The following is a 21840-nucleotide window of genomic DNA, read 5'->3' on the forward strand; positions in this document are numbered from 1 at the left end:
ATTTTCAATGTATGTTTTAACAGCTGTGATTTTCCCTCTGAACCCCGATTTTGCTCATTCCGTAAGTTTTAATATATTTTCAGTTCTAGCGTACAGAAAATATATAAAGACCTCTCAAGACTCAACAGTAGACTCCATTGGAAAATGAGCAAAAGACAGAAACAAACATTTCCTTGCAGATGGAAAGCGACTCGGGAGAAGATGCTCAACATCATGGGCCGCTAGGGAAACGCACATCAAAGCCACAGAGGGCATCACTACGCACCTGTCATTACGGCTATAATGAAAACCAATAAAATCGCCGATGCACCGCCACGGGTACGGAGAAACCAACCTCTCACGCGCTGATGCCGGGGAGGCGGAATGGTACAGCTCCTCTGGCCATTTCTTAAAAAAAATTGCCACATCACCCAGAAATTGCATGCTTGGGCAATTATCCCAGAGAAGTGAAGATTTACATTCACACAGAAATCTGTCGATGAGTGTCCCTAGCAGCTTTACTCAAAGCGACCCCACCCTAAGAACCCAGACGCCCAGCGGGGGTAGCACGTCCACGTCACGGAGACCTTGTGCCAGCGAGAAGGGGTGAACTGCTGACACGCACAGTCACCTGGACGAGTCTCCGCTGACCTACGCCGAGTGACAGCAGCCCATCTCACGAGGGGAAGCGCGGCGGGATTCCATTCAGGCGACATTCTTACAATGAGAGCACTGGAGTCGGAGGACAGACCGGGGGCTGACGGGAGGGCGGCGGGGGCGGGGTGGGGAGGAGGTGTGTGAGCTTCTACAAGGGCCCCGGGCCGGGCCTTTGCGGTGACGGACACGCGCCGTATCGCGATTGCGTCGACAGCAATACCCTGGCTGCGATCATTTTGCAAGATGTGGACACCTGTTCGGTGGGTAATGGCTACACAGGGAGAAGCTCTCTGCATTACATCCCTCAACTGCACGTGAATCCATAATTCACTGAAAAAAAACAAAGTTTAATTAAAAAAATCTCCACCGCTAAGAGCAGGCCTGAACTCGGTGACTTCAGTGGGGAGCCTCACCTCTGATCCTGACTTGCTTACATCTTGAATTAAGATTTCTTGTTCCATTTCAGCCAAAAAAAAAAAAAAAAGTCCAAGACAATCCCACATTTCAAATACAGGATATGAAGTCCAACTATTCATTCATTCACGGGAAAGTCATAAATATTTAGGGGGCAAAATATGCCTCCTTTTTCTGCAAATGCAATTAATAAAAATAGTTATTAAAAATCACTTCGCAAAGAGTCAGCGAGTGGAGAACCGAGGAACTGAGGTGCGGAGAATTATAACTGGTTCGCAAGGACACATTCCCGGGGGGCCACTGGTCTTTTCCACCCCACACTGACCGTGGCGGATTTCAGGTTTTGACTCCTGGGTGCTGTATCCTTATGGAAAAAGAGGCCCGATGTCATTCATTTGAGAGTGTTTTCTTTAGAACTGTGGCTGAAATTTCTCCTGGGGATGAAGACACTTTTTTTTTTTTTTTTCCACTAGCAACCAGCAGTAGGCACAGGATTTGGGTCAAGATGAGCAAGATGAGCCCGCCACCCAGCGAAAAGAAGCCGCCATCCCTGACAATGGAGCGGTGGCTCTCCGTGCGGAGACGCTCAGCCCTGATGAGGAAACTCAGGTCCTTCAGCTTCACGGCCGCCGATCTCAGGAGAGACAGCGACGTGAGAAGACACGTTCTCCAACCACGAAGCCACTGAGACGGGGCCGTGACGCTTAAGTCACACCAGCGGCGTCTGCTGCTGAGACCGACTTCGCCCTTCCTCTGCTTTTCACTCGCTTCCAAAGCGTGCGCTTTGTCCGCGTGCAATCTTAAAATGTCACGAATCGAGTCCCGCTGAAATCATGGGCCCGCTTCTACGGTCGTCTGCGGTACCTTGTCAAATCAGTTACACTGACTAAGATTATAAATGAAAAGCAAAAGTCTTATGTGCAGGTGTGACGTCTCCCGCCTGCGTTTACATGATGGTGGACCCTATGCAAAGTAATCTGGCCTGAAAACATCAAACTAACGTAAAGCACCCCGCGCCCCCCACCCCTAAACAGGACAGCAAGTTCAGGTTAGAAATGGAAACGGGGCTCAGTGACTGTGGAAGCTCGGCCTCACAGTCCGAGGCTGGTCCCGGGGGAGCGTGCTGGTTCTGACCCTCCAGAACCTGCCGTCGGGTTTGGGACAGACGTCTGCTTACGAGGAGCGCTGGGAAGGTGATGGGGAACACGGCCCGCCTCGGCCGCCTCGGCGGCGCCTGGCACTGTCCCGTTTCTGGAGGGGCTGCAGAACACTTCCCTTGCGGACCAAAGGGGGCTGCTCCTGGGAGGAGGCACAATCAGCCCCGGCCTCAGCCCTGGGCCGTGACCGCCCTCCCCGCTGGACAGGCTCCCCCGCCCACAGCCCGTAGGAAGGCGCCGTGTAACTCCTGAGCGGACCTTGAACTTCTGTTGATTTCCCCCCTGGCCTTGGGACAAAATGAAAGTGTGCGGGGCTCGGAAAAACACCAGACCTGGGCAAGCATGTCGGCCCAGCCGCCGACCTGTTCTGTGACCTTGGGCAAGTCATTTAACTTGCTTGAGTTTCCTTTTTCTGGTCTCTGAAAAGAGAAAAATGAAATTCTAAATTCTACTCCCAGAGCGGCTGCAGGGCCAGACAACCACATCCGAAGAGGTCAGCAGGTGCTCAAGAAACAGAAAGACCAGGCTGGCCATTGTCACAGATCTGCTGCCCCGCCTCCCACCTGTGGTGTCATGAATGACAGCGGGCCCATCCCTCCCCTGGGCGGGTCTGAGAGCCCCAGCCGCCCAAGACACCTGACAGGGGAGCTTTGTGGCTTCATCTCAACAGCGAGTCAGTATGTCCGGGTGCTTGGTGAACGTCCCTAGATGAATAATGCGGCAGCGTCACCACGAGCAGAAAATTCAGACCCCTCCCCCGCAACACTGCGGGCTTTAACTGCAGTGCTGAGTTTCGCTATGAACCCAAACTCCACAGAAGGTCCTGATTTGCCCTTCAGAAAAAAGCTGCCTTCAGAGACGCTCTAAGCATTAAACAAGGATCTTAACACCATGCTTCAAACAGCCCACGTTTGCTGGGTGTTCTCTGCCAGAGAGAACGCCCCACACAATCTTCTCTATTCTGAATGAGGTAACAGTGTCGAGTGAGAACTTCCTTCTGTGACTGTGTAACCAAGTTAGTCGCCTGAGGCTCTGTCCTGTTCACCAGCAAGGAATCCTGAAGGAGGCCCAGGCTGTGGCAGGCACGCCCACCTCAGGCAGCACACGGGTGGGGCTGGACTGGGAGGAAACACCTGACTGGCCCCAGCCTCTCTGGGCGGGGGTATGGAGGTAAAGCTCACATGCTGAGCGTTGACAGTGGAAATGTGAACTTCGGATCTTCAGTAAAGCACACACAGAAGGCTGCAGTGATGGAGGCTGGGCCTGGCCGCACTTTGGTAAAATAATTGAGAGGTTTTAGACTTTAAGAGGCATAAATGCGAACTGAGCGTCTGGCTCGCAGAACGTCACAAGTCCCTCTACTGAGAGCTGAGTAGGTGACATCTGGAGCTGGCTAGGAGGGGAGGGTTAGGAACAGTCCAGTGGACGTCTGATGAGGGTGGCTAGGATGCCCAAAGTCTAGACCACGTCACACAAAGAACAGCTAGGGCTGCTCAGCCTGAAGGGAAGAACTGCCTTCCAACCGGTGGGGGGTGGAGCATGGCGGGGCACGAGGGTGCTGGGTAGGCAGGTGTACCCAGGTGATTGTGGCGTCCAAGTGACACCACAAGGAGCGGGATCAGCTTTGTGCACAGCCCACGGCTGTGGCAGACCAAGTTCGCAAAGGCCACCCGGCGAGGCGCGACGTCTGTTCCCGTGCAGGACAAGGTGGGCGGGGCCTCTGTGACTCCGAGGGGCCGCGCAGCCTGGCTTCTGTGTGACGGACCGCGAAGGGCTGGGGAGCGACACAGAAGACTCAAGCGCGAGCCCTCCGAGACTAGCTGAATCATTCCGATCATGTGTTTTGTGGTTAAACCACAAAATAGCAGCGCTTCAGAGATCCCGTTTTCCACTGAGGCAGCTGTGATGCTCAAAGAACAGGACCAGGCTTGTGACCATAAGGCATCCAGATAAACACAGCACCGAAGGTGAAGATGAAATTTACGGGGCACGTCGCAGCACGCAGGCTGTGGCTGTGTCACCGGCCGACAGGGCTGTGCTCTGTCATGTCAGGAAGGATTTCAGGTGGGCAGCAAGGATACACAGAACACGTGTACACAAAACTGAATCAAAAGTTGAATGAGACGAAGATAAAAACACAAAGAAGGAAAACAAAACCGGGCGAGGAATGAGGCTGAGAACTCTGCACAGACAGAACCTGCACGCCCACCACGGACAGCCACACCCATCTGGCGCGGCCACGCCCACCAAGCACAGCCCCGCCCACCGCGCCGGCCACGCCCACCGCGTGGCCACTCCCCGCCCACCATGCTCAGCCGCTCAGGCTGTGAGGCCACGCCCACCATGTAGGCCCGCCCCTCCCACCAGGCAGCCACACCCACCAGGCGCAGCCACACCCACCATGCGGGCCGCGCCCACCATGCAGGCCATCCCCGCCCACGGCGCGCAGCCACACCCACTGCGCCGGCCACGCCCACTGCGCCGGCCTCTCCTCGCTTGGTGCACATGGCCCTAGGAGCTCCTGGAGGCGGTCGGCACACTACAGACCGGGTAACAGAAGCTCCCAGGCAGGATAACTGCCCAAGGTCAGATCCCTAACCATATGGATGGGCCGAGGTTTTAACCGCGTGGGACTGGCCACAGCGTGGGACTTTGGGGGCACCCTGATCGCCAGGAGGAGCAGAGCGTGACGGGACAGGTTATCACTTGCTGACGCCCATGCAGGGCGACGCTTCTGCAGACCAGGCCCGCAGAGTGATTCCTGTGAGCTGAAGCCCAGCACAGCGCCCTCGCCCAGATGCCGAAGGCATGCTGGGTGGCAAGGATGACGCCCCCTATGATTTAACGTCTGAAAACCAACCCGGAGCATAGGACGGAAACGTAACCACCACGAAAGCCGGATCCGCCTTTCAGGTAGCTGCTGTACTTGCCCTCTTACAGCCCTGGGATTTTAGATTTTACAGAAGACACCTGACCTATATGAACAAGGTCACTGGCAACGCGACTTCCCATTCTTTGGGGTGGAAGATAAATTTAAGTCCTTTAAAACGAAGACATTTGCTGGGATCCCAGGGACACGAGTCCCACTTTCTGGCCTAAACATTTGTTTCACGTCAATAACAAAGTTTGGTTATTTAGTGATCGTTTATATGTAAAGAGAAGGATGATGAATCATAAATCGGAATATCTTTCTAAAGCTTTTTAAAATACTCTGGCACGAGGGGGTCTGTGAACACATGGGACTGTTACAGCGATTTGCCATCGCTGCCTGTGATTTGATGTAGACGCCGGGCAGAGTTCACGGAGACAGCTGAAAGCCCTTCCTCGTCAAGATGGCACTGGTTTACCAGCCCCTAAGAAATGAGACCCAGACTGAGATGTCCCTTCCCTTTTACCTACATCGTTGGACTTAATTCATTTCAGAAAGTTATAGAACACCTACTACGTGCGTGGCCCATGGAGTCACACGGCCCAGATGCGGAGGTGGGCGGAGCTGACATCGACGCTGGGCAGGACTTACTGACGGCCACCGAGGGGTCGAAGACGACTGCCACGTACCGTTCAGCCGCGGGTCCTTCCGGAACCTCACCTGTCACCCCCCCAGAGGTGGGATGTACCCCGCCCCCGCACTGGGGGTGCGTGTGGGTGGGTGTGGAGAGGTGGAGGGAGGGAGGGTGCAGCCCAGGGAACCGCACTGTGGGGCTGTGACATTGTGACATTGCGCTGTGGGGGAGGGGCTCGGAGCTGGGAGGGGAGCGGGAGGGTCCACACCTGTGCTGCCCAGCACAGCAGCCTCAGGCACATGTGGCTGTTTGAATTTAAGTAAGACTGAAAGGAATTAAACATTTAGCTCCTCAGTCGCACTAGACTCGGTGGTCACACTTGGCCGGTAGGGCCACGCCCCTGGACACGGCAGACACAGAGCACCGCCATCTGCGCGGATCCTGTTGCTGGCCAGCGTCACTGCTGTTCGTCCCAGCCTCGAGGCTGGACACAGCCCGGTGCTCAGAGAGTGCCAGGGAGCAGGTTGGTCAGGCGGTCAGCATACGCGCGTGTCCCCTGTCCCCGGCGAGGGGCAGCGCTGGAGAACAGGGAGTCTGCAGGTCTCGAGACAGCCCAGACTGGGGACAAGGGCTGGCCGTAGCTGTCAGGTGGCTGGCGATTCACTTATCGGCTCCTTAGACTATTAAAATGGTTCCATTTCAGAGCAGGGCTCCCTGGGGACTTGCAAAACCCAAAGCCAGCTTTAGAAGGACTGAACGAAACACCAGAAGACTGGAAGGAAGATGGCGAGGAGGCCCAGGATTTGGGACTGTGAGTGTGCTCGCCACGCCTCCCAGGCCGGGGGTGGGGGCCTGGGCCACGTGGGGACACGTGAGTCGGCCCATCTTTTTCAACTGTGGAGGGATATGCAAAGCACCTGGACAGGGGCCTGACACCAGGGAAATACCACATACGCCTGTGACTAGCAAATAATTCGAAAGAATTACACTAACCGACTGCCACTTTGTCTCTGACCAAAAACAGGGTGACGAGACCAAGCATCGGCACTCCCAAATGGGAGCCCCAGAAGTTGTAGTGTTTGAAGTAAGAACCAACAGTTTAAGACGAGATACAACGAGCTTCACAGAGCCTCCAGGCAGCCAGATGGGCCTTCCAGCCTTCCCCTCCTGGCGCCCCGCCCCGCCCCGAATCCCATCACTGAAATCTTTGGCAGAGGGGACCCTCTTCTGATGCCTAATGCGAGGTGACAGCAGACACTCAGGGACTGGGTTTCGCATCAGGCACTTTTCTCTCCAGTGGGACTAAGCATTTCTCCAATGCGGCTCTTTGACAGAGAGCTGGTCACACGTCCTCATACACATGCACAGACCCTTGTCCCCTGCCCACCGTGGACAGGCCGACAGGGTGGACCCCTCCCCCACGGGAACAGACTGTGAACCTGAGGACCCCCGCAGAATCGATTCTTGGTGAGAAGGAACACAGAAGCAGAAGTCCTGCTCTAGAAGCCCACGCCAAGTGGCCACGGACACCCTGAGATGGCGGCTGGACCTCGGAATGGAGGCTTCTAAGCAGGAAAGCACGTCACTGCTCTGCACAGATGTTCGGACGCCTCCCTGCAGTAAAACGTCCCCCAAAGAGTTCTCTGTCCCCGTTTCCACCAGGGAAAGGAACACCCCTTCTGGCCCACCGGATGCGCACGCTCCAAGGCCGGCATGGCTGGCTCCTAACTCACCACGGAACAGGAGACAGGAGGGCTCCGGTCCCAAAGGCCCAGTCTACAACACCCCGCACACACCCACGTGGTTCAAGCAGGGGAGGGGCCTCCTCTCGCTCACAAGCGTTTGCACCTTCAGAACTGTGGTTTTCAGGGTTCCAAAAAGGTCCCCCAACTTGTTTCTCTAAAGAAGTTTAAAGACGAGCCAGTGCTGGCTTCGCTTATTCTCTGGCTCCGAAACATGCACGAATCTCCTCGGACACATGCAGGCGAGAACTCGCTCCTGTGTAAACTCAAACCGACTCTCCTCGTCCTGCAGGAAGCTCGCCCTGGGGAATGCGGGATCCTGACAGGGGCGCGAAGCGCCGCCGAGCAGGTTCGCGGTGACTTTAGGGCCTTACTTGTAGTTCTTCTCCCAGAATTTCACCGGCCGGACGTACGAAGTGATGAAAATGACGCTCCCGAGAAACGGGCTCAGCGGGCTCGAGAGGATGGACGAGGCGAGCGTCTGAAGGAAGAGCAGGGCGGAGTCTGAGCATCCGAGCTAAGGAAGACAGTGCGACCCTCCCACTTCCAAACCACGCCCAGAGCAGGGCGGAGTCTGAGCATCCAGCTAAGGAAGACAGTGCGTCCCTCCCGCTTCCAAACCACGCCCAGAGAAGGGCGGAGTCTGAGCATCCAGCTAAGGAAGACAGTGTGTCCCTCCCACTTACAAACCACGCCCAGAGCAGGGCGGAGTCTGAGCATCCAGCTAAGGAAGACAGTGCGACCCTCCCGCTTCCAAACCGCGACCAAGGCTCTGCCTCGTTCACATTCAGCCGTTTTCTCACCAGGAAAAGAAGGAAGGGCACGCGCTCTGCGTGCATTTTGGGAATTATTATAAAACCTTCGGCAGCATCCTGCGGGGTTCACTTCCGTGAATGATTCTCATAAGAACCCGGCGGTCTCGGTATGACTCGTGGCATAGACTTAACATCTCAGGTTTGAAAATAATGGTTCCTTTTTACTAAGACATCATTAGCTGAACAAAACACATGCTGGTACACTTACTAGAGTACTAAGTAGCTTTATACGTAATTAAAATTAAATGGCACTTGTAAAAACAACTAAGTAGTATTTTGGGGGAAGGTGGCATCTCTGTTTCTCAAAGAATCTTTTCCCACTATTCAAAACACATGTTCTTTATTATACATCGGACACCAACGGCTCAATTCAAGTCATGTCCGGGTTACAAGCTAAAAACGTACACACGTGAAGCCACGGCGCGTTATGTGCTGGGTCGCCTCTTCCGCACTCTGGGTTTGTCACTTAACGCTGAGCCTCGCTGTTGAGCACTCGGGCTGATCAGAAACAGAGCTGTTCAATATCAGAAACAGAATGGCTGTAACTTTGGCTCAAGCCCAATGGGTGTCTGGAAAGCAGACGGCTGGTCCCTCCCCAGACTCGCTCCATCATCGGAGAGCTTCTCGCCACCGCCAATCGCACCCGCCTCACTGGTGCGGGGCGGGGAGGAGGCTGTAGTCGGGGGAACAGTGGGCACCGAGGCGGCAGCGGTCACGGGGTGCCAGGCCGCCCACGTCTCACAGATGCACATGCTCCTCGCGAGGGTGCCGACCGTCCCGCGACAGGTCTGGTCTGGTCCGTGGCGGATCTTCCCTCCTGGAGGGGGCCACCTGCCTCTTTTCTCCCCGCTGCAGAAATGGAGGTCTCGTTTCTTCAGCTCCTCTTCAAAAAGTCCCAGCAGGACGTGAAACGGAAATCCCCGGCAGGGGCAGGAAGACTGCGTCTCGTGACCATCGGAACCTCGAAGAAGTAACTCGGGCTCCGAAGCACCTTCCACGCAGTGCCCGCGGCTTGGCTAACGCTCCGTGACAGGGAGGGGTGGATGCGGGGACCTTCACTGCCCCACTGACATGCAGACACAGACGAGGGAGCGAGCCGTGCTGTCCACATTTGCATTTTCACAGACAGAAGCTCAGAGTTTCGCCTCGAGTGACTATGCCTTCTCTTTTACCCCCTTTACTTGCTATTTACTTTGAAACACCTTCAGGAGTGAAATGACACCTGCTCCTTTAACCATCCGTTCTGGTGTCGAATTGTTTGGCGCTATCGAAAAGATCGCCATTGTGCTACAATTTAAATCCAAGTCCTTTTATTCTGATCCGGATTCAAATGGAGAACCACAGAACAATATGCTGCGGTGATATCTATGACCACCGATCAGTTTCCTTGACAACCGAAAGCTCAAAATATCTAAATACCTAGGTCACAAAACACAGCAAATTAACTTGCCCCTTGTCACCGGGAGAAAAGAGAACTGCGTGGGAGACGTCACTGAATGAAGTGCTGGAGAAATGTGAGAAGGCAGCTGGGGTGACGGGGCGGGGGGAGCTCCCCGGTGGGCGTGGGGGGAGGGGCGGCACACCGCCGGCGGCGGAGGGTGCTGTGGGGCTTGTGGGAGAACCAGGGCAGAGCCGAGTGGGACCGGGGCCGGGCAGGATGCTACGGGGGCTGGCATCGCTGTTCTGCATTCTAAACATTTGCCCAGAGACCAGGTCGTCCGTTTTGTAATGCGGGAGACGATGACCCAGAAATTAAGGAGTAAGTGACGAGAGCAGCGCTGGACCGTAAACAAAGTTCATCGTGGTAGGAAAAGATTAACAGGTGAGCGGCAGGGAGGAGCGAATGGACGGCCTCAGAGGTTCTTTATTTAGGGAGGACCAAGAAGGAAATACACACGCTCGGGCTGTCGGGGAAGACTGTCCCTATTGCTGCCGAGGCGGCCCCAGGACACGGGGACCCCCTGAGAAGGCACACGCGGCCTATTTCTACCAGGAGAGAGCCAAGAGGTCAACCGAAGAGGTCAGCGGCGATGCCTTTGAAAGCTTCCTCATACCTGAGGACTTTAAAATGAAAACATCAGGGCCAATACTTAGGGTCAAGAAGTCCCTAGAAGCTCAGCAGTGCCCGCTGGGGGCAAAGCGGCCAGCCCACCGCACCGACCCGGCAGGGTCTGTCTGCCGGGTGTCCACACGTGCTAAAGGGCGAGCCTCTCCGTCCTCTCCACGGCCCGCAAGCTCAGAGGCCAGCGGAGCCTCCCAAGGGAGAAAACACGCCGGTTCTGGAAAAAGCAATTTGCCCAACAGCACCGCGCCGAAAGCTAATTCGATTCCAAAATGGAGCCAGCTGGTCCCCGCTCAACACCAGGATGGAACCCACAGCTTCTTAAGAGAGTGACAAAATGATTAGCATTTCAAAATCAGTCGAGGTCCAGGGCTGGCTTTTAGGACCTGACGGCTCAGTCTCGACGGCATAGAGACACCGGTTCCCAAACTGTCTCATCGCATCCTGAGGCGTCCCAGGGTCCCAGGGAGGGGCTGTGGCCCTGCCAGCCACCGCACGGCCGCAGTGGGCAGGCGCTGCGGTCACTCTGAGACACGCGTCTCGGCGGAAGGGAGGACGTGGGCGTCACCGACAGGGACAGTTCCAGGAACGAAGCGCGAGAAGCCACGGCCGCTTCTAGAGCCCTCCCGAGGGCCGACGGGCGTCTCCGACGTGCTCCGTCGCTCACGCGCGCTGGGTCGGCCCCTCGAGAATGTCCTCAGACTTGCTGCGTCCCGGACTGGGCTCTGCGCGACCAGAGGCGGGGCTCACGGCACCGCTGCTCTCGTGGGAGCGACGACGTGCCAGGTGCCGTGCGCGCGTGTCAACGCCCACTGCACGCCGCCAGGCAGCTGACGGTGACACTCCTGGACCGGCCTTCTTCGCAGGGAGACGGCATGGAGTGGTCAGCGCTGCTGCGCTCACCCCGCAAGGCACGAGGGGCCACGGCGCCCCAGGTCTCCCCGAGACCCCCCCGAGACTGAGGTTCGGTTAAAACTGGGAATCAGAACTTCAAGTGTGAAATTCCAAGTGTGACTCCGCAAATTATTGCATCCATGTAATAATTTTCATTTAATAAACAGGCTTAAATTCTAGACAGGATTCCTGGAGCGCGATTCAGAAGTAAACGAAAATCACCTCGCTTTTGCTTCAGAGTCTGTTTTAAGGGACTCTGTCTAGGGAACCAAAATCGCCGGCGTCACCGAGAACGATGGCAGTCGACGGCAGGGAGGGGTGCGCGCTCACGCTTCGCCTCTGTTCTTTCTCGGCCCGTCCTGCCAAATGACCTCGAAGTGTTTCAGAAATAGCAGCGTCGGTCCGAGAATAGGAACAGAGAACAATGCGCATTGTGAGGCCGGCTCCTGGATGCTTGAGGAGTTTCTCTTTTAACAAACAAATCTGGAGAGCATTTTTAATTTTTAAAAAACCTGGACTGCATTGTCACCTGATGGTGACCCCGAGTGTGTTTATTCCTATACACACAGTTCAGACCCCAGAGACCCACCGTGGAATGCCGGGGCCTTGAAGTGGGGTCACGCACGGGGGCGCGAACCACCAGGGAGGCTTCTGCAGGCGGCGACACCGGCGTCCAGCCCCTGAAATGTGGTTTGGAAAGTACGAGCCGGGCCCTGGGCTCCCGCGGGGGATGCTGGGAACATGGGCTGAGGGGTGTGAGTCAGGGGGCGGGAGGCCTGTGGGGGTGCATTTTGGCCTGAGCCGAGAATGTTTTTGTTTAATTTTGCTCTTCAAGAGTATTTTTTATTCCTGTCTCTCATCCACTCCCTGAACACACACACACACACAGAGGTAGACACACACACAGGCAAAGACACATACATACACACATGCACACACACAGGCAGAGACACATGTACATACACACGTGCACACACAGAGGCAGAGATACACACATGCACACACACATACAGAGGCAGAAACACAAATGCACAGGCACACAGAGGCAGAGACGCACACGTACATATGTGCACACATGTACACATACCCAGGCAGAGACACACAGAGGCAGAAACACAAATGCACAGGCACACAGAGGCAGAGACGCACACGTACATATGTGCACACATGTACACATACCCAGGCAGAGACACACGTACACATACACACAGGCAGAGACACACACAGAAAGGCAGAGATGCACATGTACATATACACATGCACACACACAGGCAGATATACACGTGCACACACATAGGGGCGGAGACACACACATGCACACAGGCCGATACACACATGTGCACACACACAGGCAGAGATGCACATGTGCACGTGTGCGCGCACACATGCACACATGCACACAGAGGCAGAGATGCACAGACACGTACACACACGTACACACACATGCACAGACACATACATATGCACACGTACATATACACATGCACACACACACAAACACAGGCAGAGATGCACACAGGTAGAGATGCACACATGCACACACACATGCACACAGACAAGCAGATACATGTACGCACACACAGAGGCAGAGACGCACGCATGCACGCACACTCACTTGCACACACACACACTTCACTGCGTTAAAGTGATCTTTAGAAGGGGCACCTTAAATTTGTTTTAAAGTAAATTAAAACTAATTATCGTGATGGAAACAGATAAATACAAAGAAACCGAACGAAACTACGAATGATAGAATGAGGATCGTTGGCTAACAACAACCATAAAACAAAAATCGCGAATTATTTTTTTGGTCTTCAAAAATATTTGGGCAATTCTGTTATGCCTAATTCTGGGTTTCTGAATATCGCTCAAGCATTTGCCAACCCAGCCATATCGATGTTAGGTAACCTGTCATATACGTCAGTACCTCGGCCCTCTCCACAGTGTGTAAATACAGCAAATCAATTTCCGCTATTTTGTACGAGTCACCCGCATCGCCGAAGCTGTAACTTTCCATTTAAAAGGCAGGATATCTTAATGCGGTTCTGAGCCTGGGCAATAGGAGAATCAGAAAAATTAAACTAACTCCTGAATATCCCTTAAGAGGCAGGAATAGTTCAAAATTCAGAACCCTCTTTTAAGGCTAAGTGGCCCCAAGGGGATGCACAGTGCCCGCCCCGGGCAGATATACATTAAAAAGCGATCCCGAAGACTCGAGTCCTTTAGTCCCCAGGGTTCAACGAAAGCTCGCGCCCCGAAACGCGGACAGAAGCTGCAGCGGAAAGGATACGAGGGATCGCCACGAGCTGGGCGATCACGTGAAACGAAGAGCCCCACGCCATCTGCCAGGGAGCCACGTACGTCATGACGAACTGGAGCTTCCGGAGCAGGTCCCCGAGCTGAAGGCAGAAGAAGAACAAGGTTCGTCAGCGCTGACGGCCGCAGCGGCCGCGGCCGGGGTCACTCAGAGCGCACGTGTCACCGTTAGGCAGGGGCGGAGCGACTGCTGTGTGCCCTCCCGGGGCTCGGACCTCCCTGTGTCCCACAGGCAAGGCGGCCTCTGAGGACATTTGAACACGGCAGCAGGGTGATCAGAAGGAGCCTCGCGGGGTTAACGTCGCCAGGCTGGTCACATCGGCTGTTTGGCCGATGCGGTGCAGCCCTTTGCCTTTCCCCGAGAAACGCCCCCAGCGTGATCGCCCGTCCTCCACACCGGGTCATTTAGAGGGACATTCACGCGAACACGAACCGTCGCTGACACTGTTCAAGGTTCTGTGTATTAAGTCACGCCTCCAGCTGCTCCTGCTGGGGAAAAGAGCCCCCCAGGTCTGAGCTGCGAGTTACAAAGTGCCTGAGACAGCGAGATGGGACGTGGGAGCCACTGCGTCTGTCAGATGAGCCAACGCAGGAGGAACCGAGCTCCAGGGAGAAGGTGGATGGGGCCTAAGGATGAAGGCGAAGGGGAACGCGCTCGGTGGCTTTGGCCGGAGGCCAGAGAAGACATCGGTGCCCGGAAGGATGGAGGAGCATGGTTGGCCCGGGCCGTGGACTAGGCCTTGCGGTGAGCAGGGATTGAGGGACCCCAGGTGCGACGTCTGCCGCCGTCACCTGCCCCTGTGAGTGTCCTCACAGGACGTCCCGCGAGCTCCATAGACACTCCTCACCCACAACCGGACGGCCCTAGCCCGTCTGGCACAGCAGACAGTGAAGCACACTCGCCAAGGCCACGGACGTGAAAAGATGCAGAACACGGAATTCTGAATGAGGCTCGCAGAGCACCACGTGACCCCAACGACGGGAAGGCAGCGGCTCGGACACAGGGCCATTTAGGAAACGTTCGAGGAGCCACGATGCCTCAGCCCTTCCGTGAAAGGCCAGCCTTGTGGTTTTGGAACAAGATTGTTCCATGAAAGTGTAATGAGGTAAAATGAGGTTAATCAGCATCCTCTCCACAGCTTCCTGGCAAATTTCTTGTCTCACTGTATTCTCACAAATACCCCGTTTTAAGGGAAAACCTTAGAGCAGAATTAAGCATCATTGGACGGGCCACATGAGACGAACCAACAATAAAATTTCCTTCAACATCACCGCAAACGTGGAATTCTTAAGGAGTTGTAGCATCTGGTTATGTACAGAACGCCCGAGGTCTAAATGTGACTCCAGTCACAGGTCTACAAGGAAGGGCGAGAGGCAGAGAGAAGGGAAGAGGAGAGAGACTGAGGGAGAGAGAGAGGGAGAGAGAGGGAGAGAGAGATAGAGAGAGAGAGAGAGAGAGAGAGAGAGAGAGATATGAAGGGAACGGGAAGTGGGGACATCCAGGGAAGGGAGACAGGAAACAGGAGGAGAGAGATCACGTGACTGGACTTGAAGATCTGTGGAGGAACCGGGCTCGTTTACGCTTCTCGAGTCCGTTCTGGATGGATCCGCACAGCTCCCAGGGCCTCGGAGGCGCCGACGGCCGAGGCAGCAGCAGGTGACTCTGCTACGTCAGCTCGAGGTCACATCTCTTACGCTCACGTGAAGAGCTGTCTCCTCCCCGGCGCCTCGTTTACCTGTCAGCAGGTGACTTGCACAGACTGAGACTGACGGTCTCAAACTGTCAGACTCAAACGCTTGACTCGCTTCTGTTAAATGATGCGATTTCTTCTAAAGGCCGATAGCATCTCCTTCCGTCTCCACCATTAACCCAACCGGAGATGGACCGTTCTAGTTACAAAAGACAAGACTTCAAACACGTGACTCGAGAGTCCCCCGGAGCAAGCCGTGGCGGGTTCTCGCGCATCAACTTGCTCATTTATGCCTCACCGAACTCTAAAGAAACCTCTCAGTCACCTCACTAGGATGCTTAGTCCGTTTGTCAAGAATTAGCTTGGTGACTCATGCTTGGGTGAGAGTAGCAAGCATGAGCGAGACCGCCTTATGTGATGGACAACCCCTCGAACGCCCTAAAAATGAATCACAGGGTGTGAAATCTCTCCCGGTGGCTTCTCAGCGCTTGACCATATCCTGGGAGGCTTCTGAGCCGCCTTCGAACACAGCTGATAAGTAGGTCAGAAACTACGATCAGACAGCCAGCCCCGGGGAGAGCCTCCTCTGCAAGTTTAAAGCTCTAACGGGTGAAACTTGGCTGCACTATGATGAAGCGAATCTATTGCAATTATTTTTTTTGCTTCGTGCAGCAACTTGTATTTACATGTAAGCAAAACCAGTAATCAAGGACACGCTCTCTCATGCTCTAATTGCGGCCAAGGCCCTGGGTATTCGTGCTCATTTCCTACGTCTCTTGGTACCTTGTTTTTTTCCACAGATGTGGCGAAGAATAAAATATAAGCTTCGTGAAAGATTTTCAACACGCGCTGTCCTCAACCGGAAGAAGCCAGTTCTCCTGGGGGCCGGCCCTTTGCGCATTTATAATTTCTACATAGCTGTCATTTAGTGCTCCCTACGAAGCCGCCAGAAAAGCACGTGCCGTAACGCGTCAGATGTCAACACAGGGCGATGTTTAAGTGGCCGAGGGCACGCCGCGTGGGTTTGAAGCCCGCTCACACCTGTCACGGGGTGATAATGGCACCGCCCCGCGGTGTCATTTGAGAATTCAACAACTTCGTCTTTGTTAAGGACATAGAACCTTGCCTGGCAGCTGTAAGTTCAAAAGGAGAGTGTGATAAACGAATATTGGGACAGGTCTTATTTTGAGGACGTCCTTAGCTCACCATCAGGAGATTCTAGAGCCCCTCCCAAACAACGCAACGCCCCAAGTCCAGAGCACGGAAGCTGACTCAGGGAGGCTGTGGGCTGCTTCGGCCAGAGCGTGAGCCACTGGCCCATGTGAAGCCAGAGGTCAGCAATTCCTGATTCTCTGTGTGCTGCTGTGTCCACCAGCAAACCCGGAGGCCATGAGCCTTCATGGATGACGGCAGCAGAAAGCAGCTAAAGGCAGGTGTCTTCCACGAGGCCTTGCTGCTGACGGCAAAGGGGCAGGGTCACAAGTGCAGACAGGACAAATTACGGCTGTAGCCACTATCGGGGACCTCTTCTCCGAGTGCACAGCGATGGAGGGGTCTGAGCTGTCCTGGAGTGCCCTTTCCAGTACAAATGCCCAATTAATAAAATACGACACCTCCCCGCAGGCCTAGAGACACCCCCGGGACCTCGGAAAGGCAGCCCACCCGGGTTTCTGTGCTTCTCCAACGCACAGCCCCAAGACGATCAATGTGGCTTACACGTTTCATTCCTAAAGGTGTGATCCCGGTTAAAAAGATTCCATTTCACATTTTCCTTTTATAGGGCCTTCATCTCAAAGGTGAAATCAGGTGAAAGAATGAAAAATCTGTAATGTCAAAAAGTAATGCCTAAGCACAAAAGGAAACCTAAATATCCCTCATTAACGAGAAGTGTATATGAAGAGGCACCTCAGGCGCCGTATTAGGCCATTGTGAATAAAATAATAAAACACGTGAGATAAGAATGAATAAGAACACCACCACCGAAAGCTTTCCAGTAACACTGCACCGAGGTGCTTTAAATAGAAATCCATTTACGCTGGCTGGGAGCTTGCATCCCCTCGGCTGCGTGGGGCCTCCGCTTTTACGAAGCTCATCTCACAAATGTTCTGCTTTCAAGACCTTAAATCTCAGCCCTGTTAGAGCATGATCAACCTCAGGAGCTACCCGAGCACGACTACGAGACAAAACAAAACCATCTGCGTCTCTCCCACTGAAAACACGACGGAAAGAATAAAGAAAGGCACCGTGGAGGAATTCTGGCTGGTTTCCCGAAGAAGACACTGTAAACGCTCTCGTTTTGAATGACCTATTTTGGAAATACCTCTCCGACGAGGCGGACACGTGCCAGTGTGTCTCTGTATAGAGAGGAAACCCGATCTGCACAAACCCACGAACCATCCCAGGAGAGTGTCACCAAGTAAAGATGACCCCGACACGTTTCCTCCCTCAGACGTCCCGAAATAAGGCGTATGCCATCTTTCCTCTGGGGACCGCCCTCCAATAAAGTTACTGACCATTTGTTGAACGTCCTCATGCTGGGCACTGTCTGAGGGAGCTGCGTGCAGGCGCATTCCATTTGATTAAACCAGAACTTTCTCTCCCAACCGAGCCGCCACCTGTCACCTGACCTGGCTTTACCGGTCACACATTTTAGTTCTATCGCTTGCCGTTTTTGCTTCGTTTTGTTTTCACTGTTGGATTCAGCAAGTTTCCTTCTCGGAAAGAATGGACTTCACACAACTTTACAAAAAAACGTGTCATTACCAGGGTCTGAACTCGAAGGGACACGTGAGACTTAAAGGAGCCCCAGAAACCGGCTGTCAAACGGAAGGTGAGCCGAGTCCCACGTGAGAGGCACCGAGGAGGAGGCGGCTCCGGAGAGCCTGGGAAGGGGCAGAAAAAGTGGGAGGGCATTTGGAGGTTCAGGGCGGAACGGGGTGAAAGCCAGGAGCAAAAGGACGGGGGGAAATTATCAGACATTTCGCGGCGAAGGCGGTGATGCGGGGAGCAGAAAATTGTTCAGGAAGAAACGGACCACACACTGAGATTCACTGCGCTAAAGAACTAGACATTCAACATTCGGTTTCTAAAGCATAGAGAAAAAAGGGGGTCAAAGAAGGTGCATTCCATTCGATAAAGGCAAGAAAGAGGGGGCGAGATGACAAAGAAAAGGCATCAAAAATATACAGCGAAAATATAAGAGCAAAAACATAGCAGTAACCGCAGTTTACAACCTGTAAACAGACAGAATGTGCCTATCAAGAGATCCTCAGCCTGTATCCAGAAGAGAAATCTTGCTAGATGCTTTTACAAGAAATATTAAAACGACTTAGAAAGTTTTTACATAAGAGAATGAAAAAAAAAAGAGACCGGGTAAATCGTAACCAAAAGAAAGCTTCTTTATTCAAGCTATATTAATATTAGGTAAAATGGATTTTACTCAAAAAAGAAAAAAAGCAGTCCGTAACAATAAAAGAGAAGAGGCACCAGGAAGATAAAATAATTAGGACGTATGTATTTAACCACCCATTCTCGAAATCGCTAAAGTAAAAATGAATAGAATTACAAGGTGAGATGAAAAAATCTAAGTCATAGGGGGACATTTTAAGACACGTATCTCAGAAAAATTATAGTTTAATAAATGAATATGCATATAAAATATGTGACCAAGAGATATAAAAAGCTTTGTCTAAGAGATACATAGATGAGAACCTTGCAGCCAACCGAGACAAAGAATGCAATTTTTAAGCTCGGGTACATGATGACTCATTAAACTACAAAAGAAGTCTTGACCAAGGTGAATTGCTTCGCGGTTAAATGAAAAGTCGATTATAAAAAGATGGCACAATAACAATAGCAAAAAGCCACCACAAACTTTGAGTTTGGGGATAATAACGACGAACACGACACCGAATTAACTGAGAATAGATGGTAATTAAAATGTGAAAATATTTAAAGCTGAATGACAATGGCAAGCAGTAGCACCAGTCGCAACTGTGGGACTCAGCTAGAGCTGTCTGTAGAGGAAAAGCTGTAGCCTTGAAATGCGCTTCCTAGAAAAACTTCAGTTTACATCGGAAGGCTATTTTCTAATACAAAAAATGAACGAGAATATTATGAGAAAGGAAAATGTAGATGTTCTCGCCTATTAATATCAATGTAAAACTCAATAAGCTATTTTAAAAATGAATCTATAAATGTATAAAACACATCATAACCAAATTTGGTTCATCTCCTAATAGTTTAATAATAAAAAAGTCAATATAATTCACAAAATGAAGAGTAAAAAAAAATCTGATGCTCCATTGATGTTGAAAGAATGTTGAAAAATGAACTCAACATGCGCTCAAAAAAAAAAAAAAAATCTCCTGCAACCTGCTAACAAAAGCTTTTCTTAAACCTGATAAAAGATGCGAGTCTTACACTGCAGTCAACACCACACTTAACAGTGATACGCAACGTAGCAGGATTAGTCAGATGAGAGTTATCAAACGAGACGGATCTGATTCACCTACGACAGAAAAGTGAAAATAAAAACCATTACGAAGACTGAAATCTAAGGAGGGCGAAAAAGCCAGGGTAATAATTCATCATCGGTGATGCAGGATGAGATGCCCAGCAGCGGGGAGCCACTCAGGCAAACGAGCGGGAGCTAATGAAGGGAGATGCAACCGGCCCCCATTCTTTGATCAGCGGGCCTTATGCAGCCAGATAAAGACCCCCAGGAGAACACGACAGAAAGAATTAGTTAGGTTCATACTTCATAACGGCTAATTAGTGCGTCCAGAGATGTAAATGAAGTCACCACTGCACACGGAAACGTTACAATCTACTAGGAGGTCGGGAGGCAGAAATCCGGACGGTCTCGTCAAGACGTCTAAGAACTGGGAATGAAATGAAACCCCGAGTCTGCGTGGGCTGCCCCGTGCGGTGGATGGCAGGGGTGCGGGCCCAGGGGTGCGGGGGGCGGGTGTTGCCGGGGAAGGGGGGAGGCTGGAGTTCAACACGGAAGAAGCGGGAGGTGACGCAAGAGCTGGCCAGAGCCACCTTCGGTCTTTAAGCATCCTGTCCAGACCGACTTGGAAGCGACGTGACAGAAATACCATCGTTTATGCGGACGCTCTGCCTCCCTTGAATTTCCTTCATCCCACTACTCTGTATGGTACAGTTTCCCCATCTTCTTTAGATTTTATTTACCCTTTTCTTCCCTGTGGAGAAGAGGCAGCTTTCTGGATTCTGTTCTTGGGGGCTTCCTTCCCAGGCCCCTTATAATCCTGTGGGTGGCACGAGCTGCCTCTGGAAAGGGCTGTGAGGGCCAAGTTCAAAGCTTCCTGCTTTTACCCATGCAGCATTTGAGTAAGTGGGGCGAATCATGCCAACATCTGCAGCCACGTGGCAGCTCCTCCTCCAGCTTCCGAGTGGCCTCCCGTCCGCCCCGCCCCCACGCACCCCCCAGATACCTCAGTTACGTTCTCCCCTGAGGTTTCATTCCTGTGCAAACACTTCTTCGGCGTAGTACACGTGAAAACAAGAGCATTCGGACAGCGACGGCCACGTCACAGAAGCTTTCTGCTTTAAGTAACCACCCTTTCGAAATTCGTTTAGTACAAATACAATAATACAGTCTCACTTTCAAAATTCCATATAGTTCAGAATTGCATAAATTGTAAAGTGAAAGTTCTTGTTACCCACCTCATGCAGACCTAACTCCAGTACCAGCCACAGATGATGGGTGGTCGAGGTGTCTTTCCCGGAATTCTCTGCATATGCACATGTGCAACCGTGTGTGCACGCATGCATGTACACGCACGCATATCACACGTGTGTGCCTGTGCACATATCACACATACGTACATATGCACATGTGTGCACGAACATGTGTGCGCGTGTGTGAGCGTATGCACACACGGTGTGTTGTGGGTGTGCATGTGCATGTGTGTTGTGTGCCTGTGTGCATGTATGTAGGTGCATGTGTATGTGTGTGTGCATGTGTGCACATGCATGTGGATGTGTGTGCATGTGTGTGTGTGCACACGTGCGTGTGTGTCCCTTTAATCTAAATCGAGTAGCAGCATACACTATTCTGAAACCTCGGTTCCCTACCTCATCTATCACGGACATCTTTAACGCTGCCATAAAGTTTCTCCCGCACGTCTAATTAGCTGCATTGCTCCGTCGTCTGGCTAGATGGCCTATGAGTCACTATACCGCCGAGAGACACCTGGGCTGCACAAGTTAATTTTAAACCATAGCTGAAAAAAATGTCACCCGCTTGTCTAAGAGATCATCACACAAAGCCAGTGCAGGGGCCGTCGATACAGCACTCTCCCCCGACCTAGACCACTGGGCGGGCACACGGCCCCCGCGGGGCCGGCCACTGTGACACCCCGCTCGGTACATGACCACCGATGCGGGGGCAAGCAGATCCCGGGGTGCAGATAACAAGCACAGGATGTTACGGAGGTGGGGTGTCTGGTGGCTCTCTCGTCCCAGTATGGAAGTCGCACGGAGCATGGAGCTGAGCAGAATCCAGCCAAACGAGCAGGAGCGAGAGCACAGAGGACAGAGCCCGCTACCGCCGTTTGCTTCCGGCGTGGCTAGGACTCAAGCG

The 21840-nt window shown here is 53.0% G+C and overlaps 1 protein-coding gene across 1 annotated transcript in view; it reads right to left on the minus strand.

Annotated features, from left to right (window-relative positions):
- The window catches only part of PCNX2 (pecanex homolog 2), a gene marked incomplete at its 3' end in the record, with an annotated part of 168179 nt that overhangs the window by 26668 nt on the left and 119671 nt on the right, over positions 1-21840 (minus strand). The window contains exons 22-23 of the mRNA XM_023519783.1: positions 13514-13622; positions 7827-7956 (exon numbers count right to left, since the gene is read on the minus strand). Of these exons, the coding sequence (XP_023375551.1) occupies positions 7827-7956; positions 13514-13622 (239 nt within the window). The remainder of the gene's footprint in view (positions 1-7826; positions 7957-13513; positions 13623-21840) is intronic.

The sequence above is a fragment of the Pteropus vampyrus genome, unplaced genomic scaffold (assembly GCF_000151845.1).
Source record: "Pteropus vampyrus isolate Shadow unplaced genomic scaffold, Pvam_2.0 Scaffold237, whole genome shotgun sequence".
In the NCBI taxonomy this organism is placed as follows: Eukaryota; Metazoa; Chordata; class Mammalia; order Chiroptera; family Pteropodidae; genus Pteropus; species Pteropus vampyrus.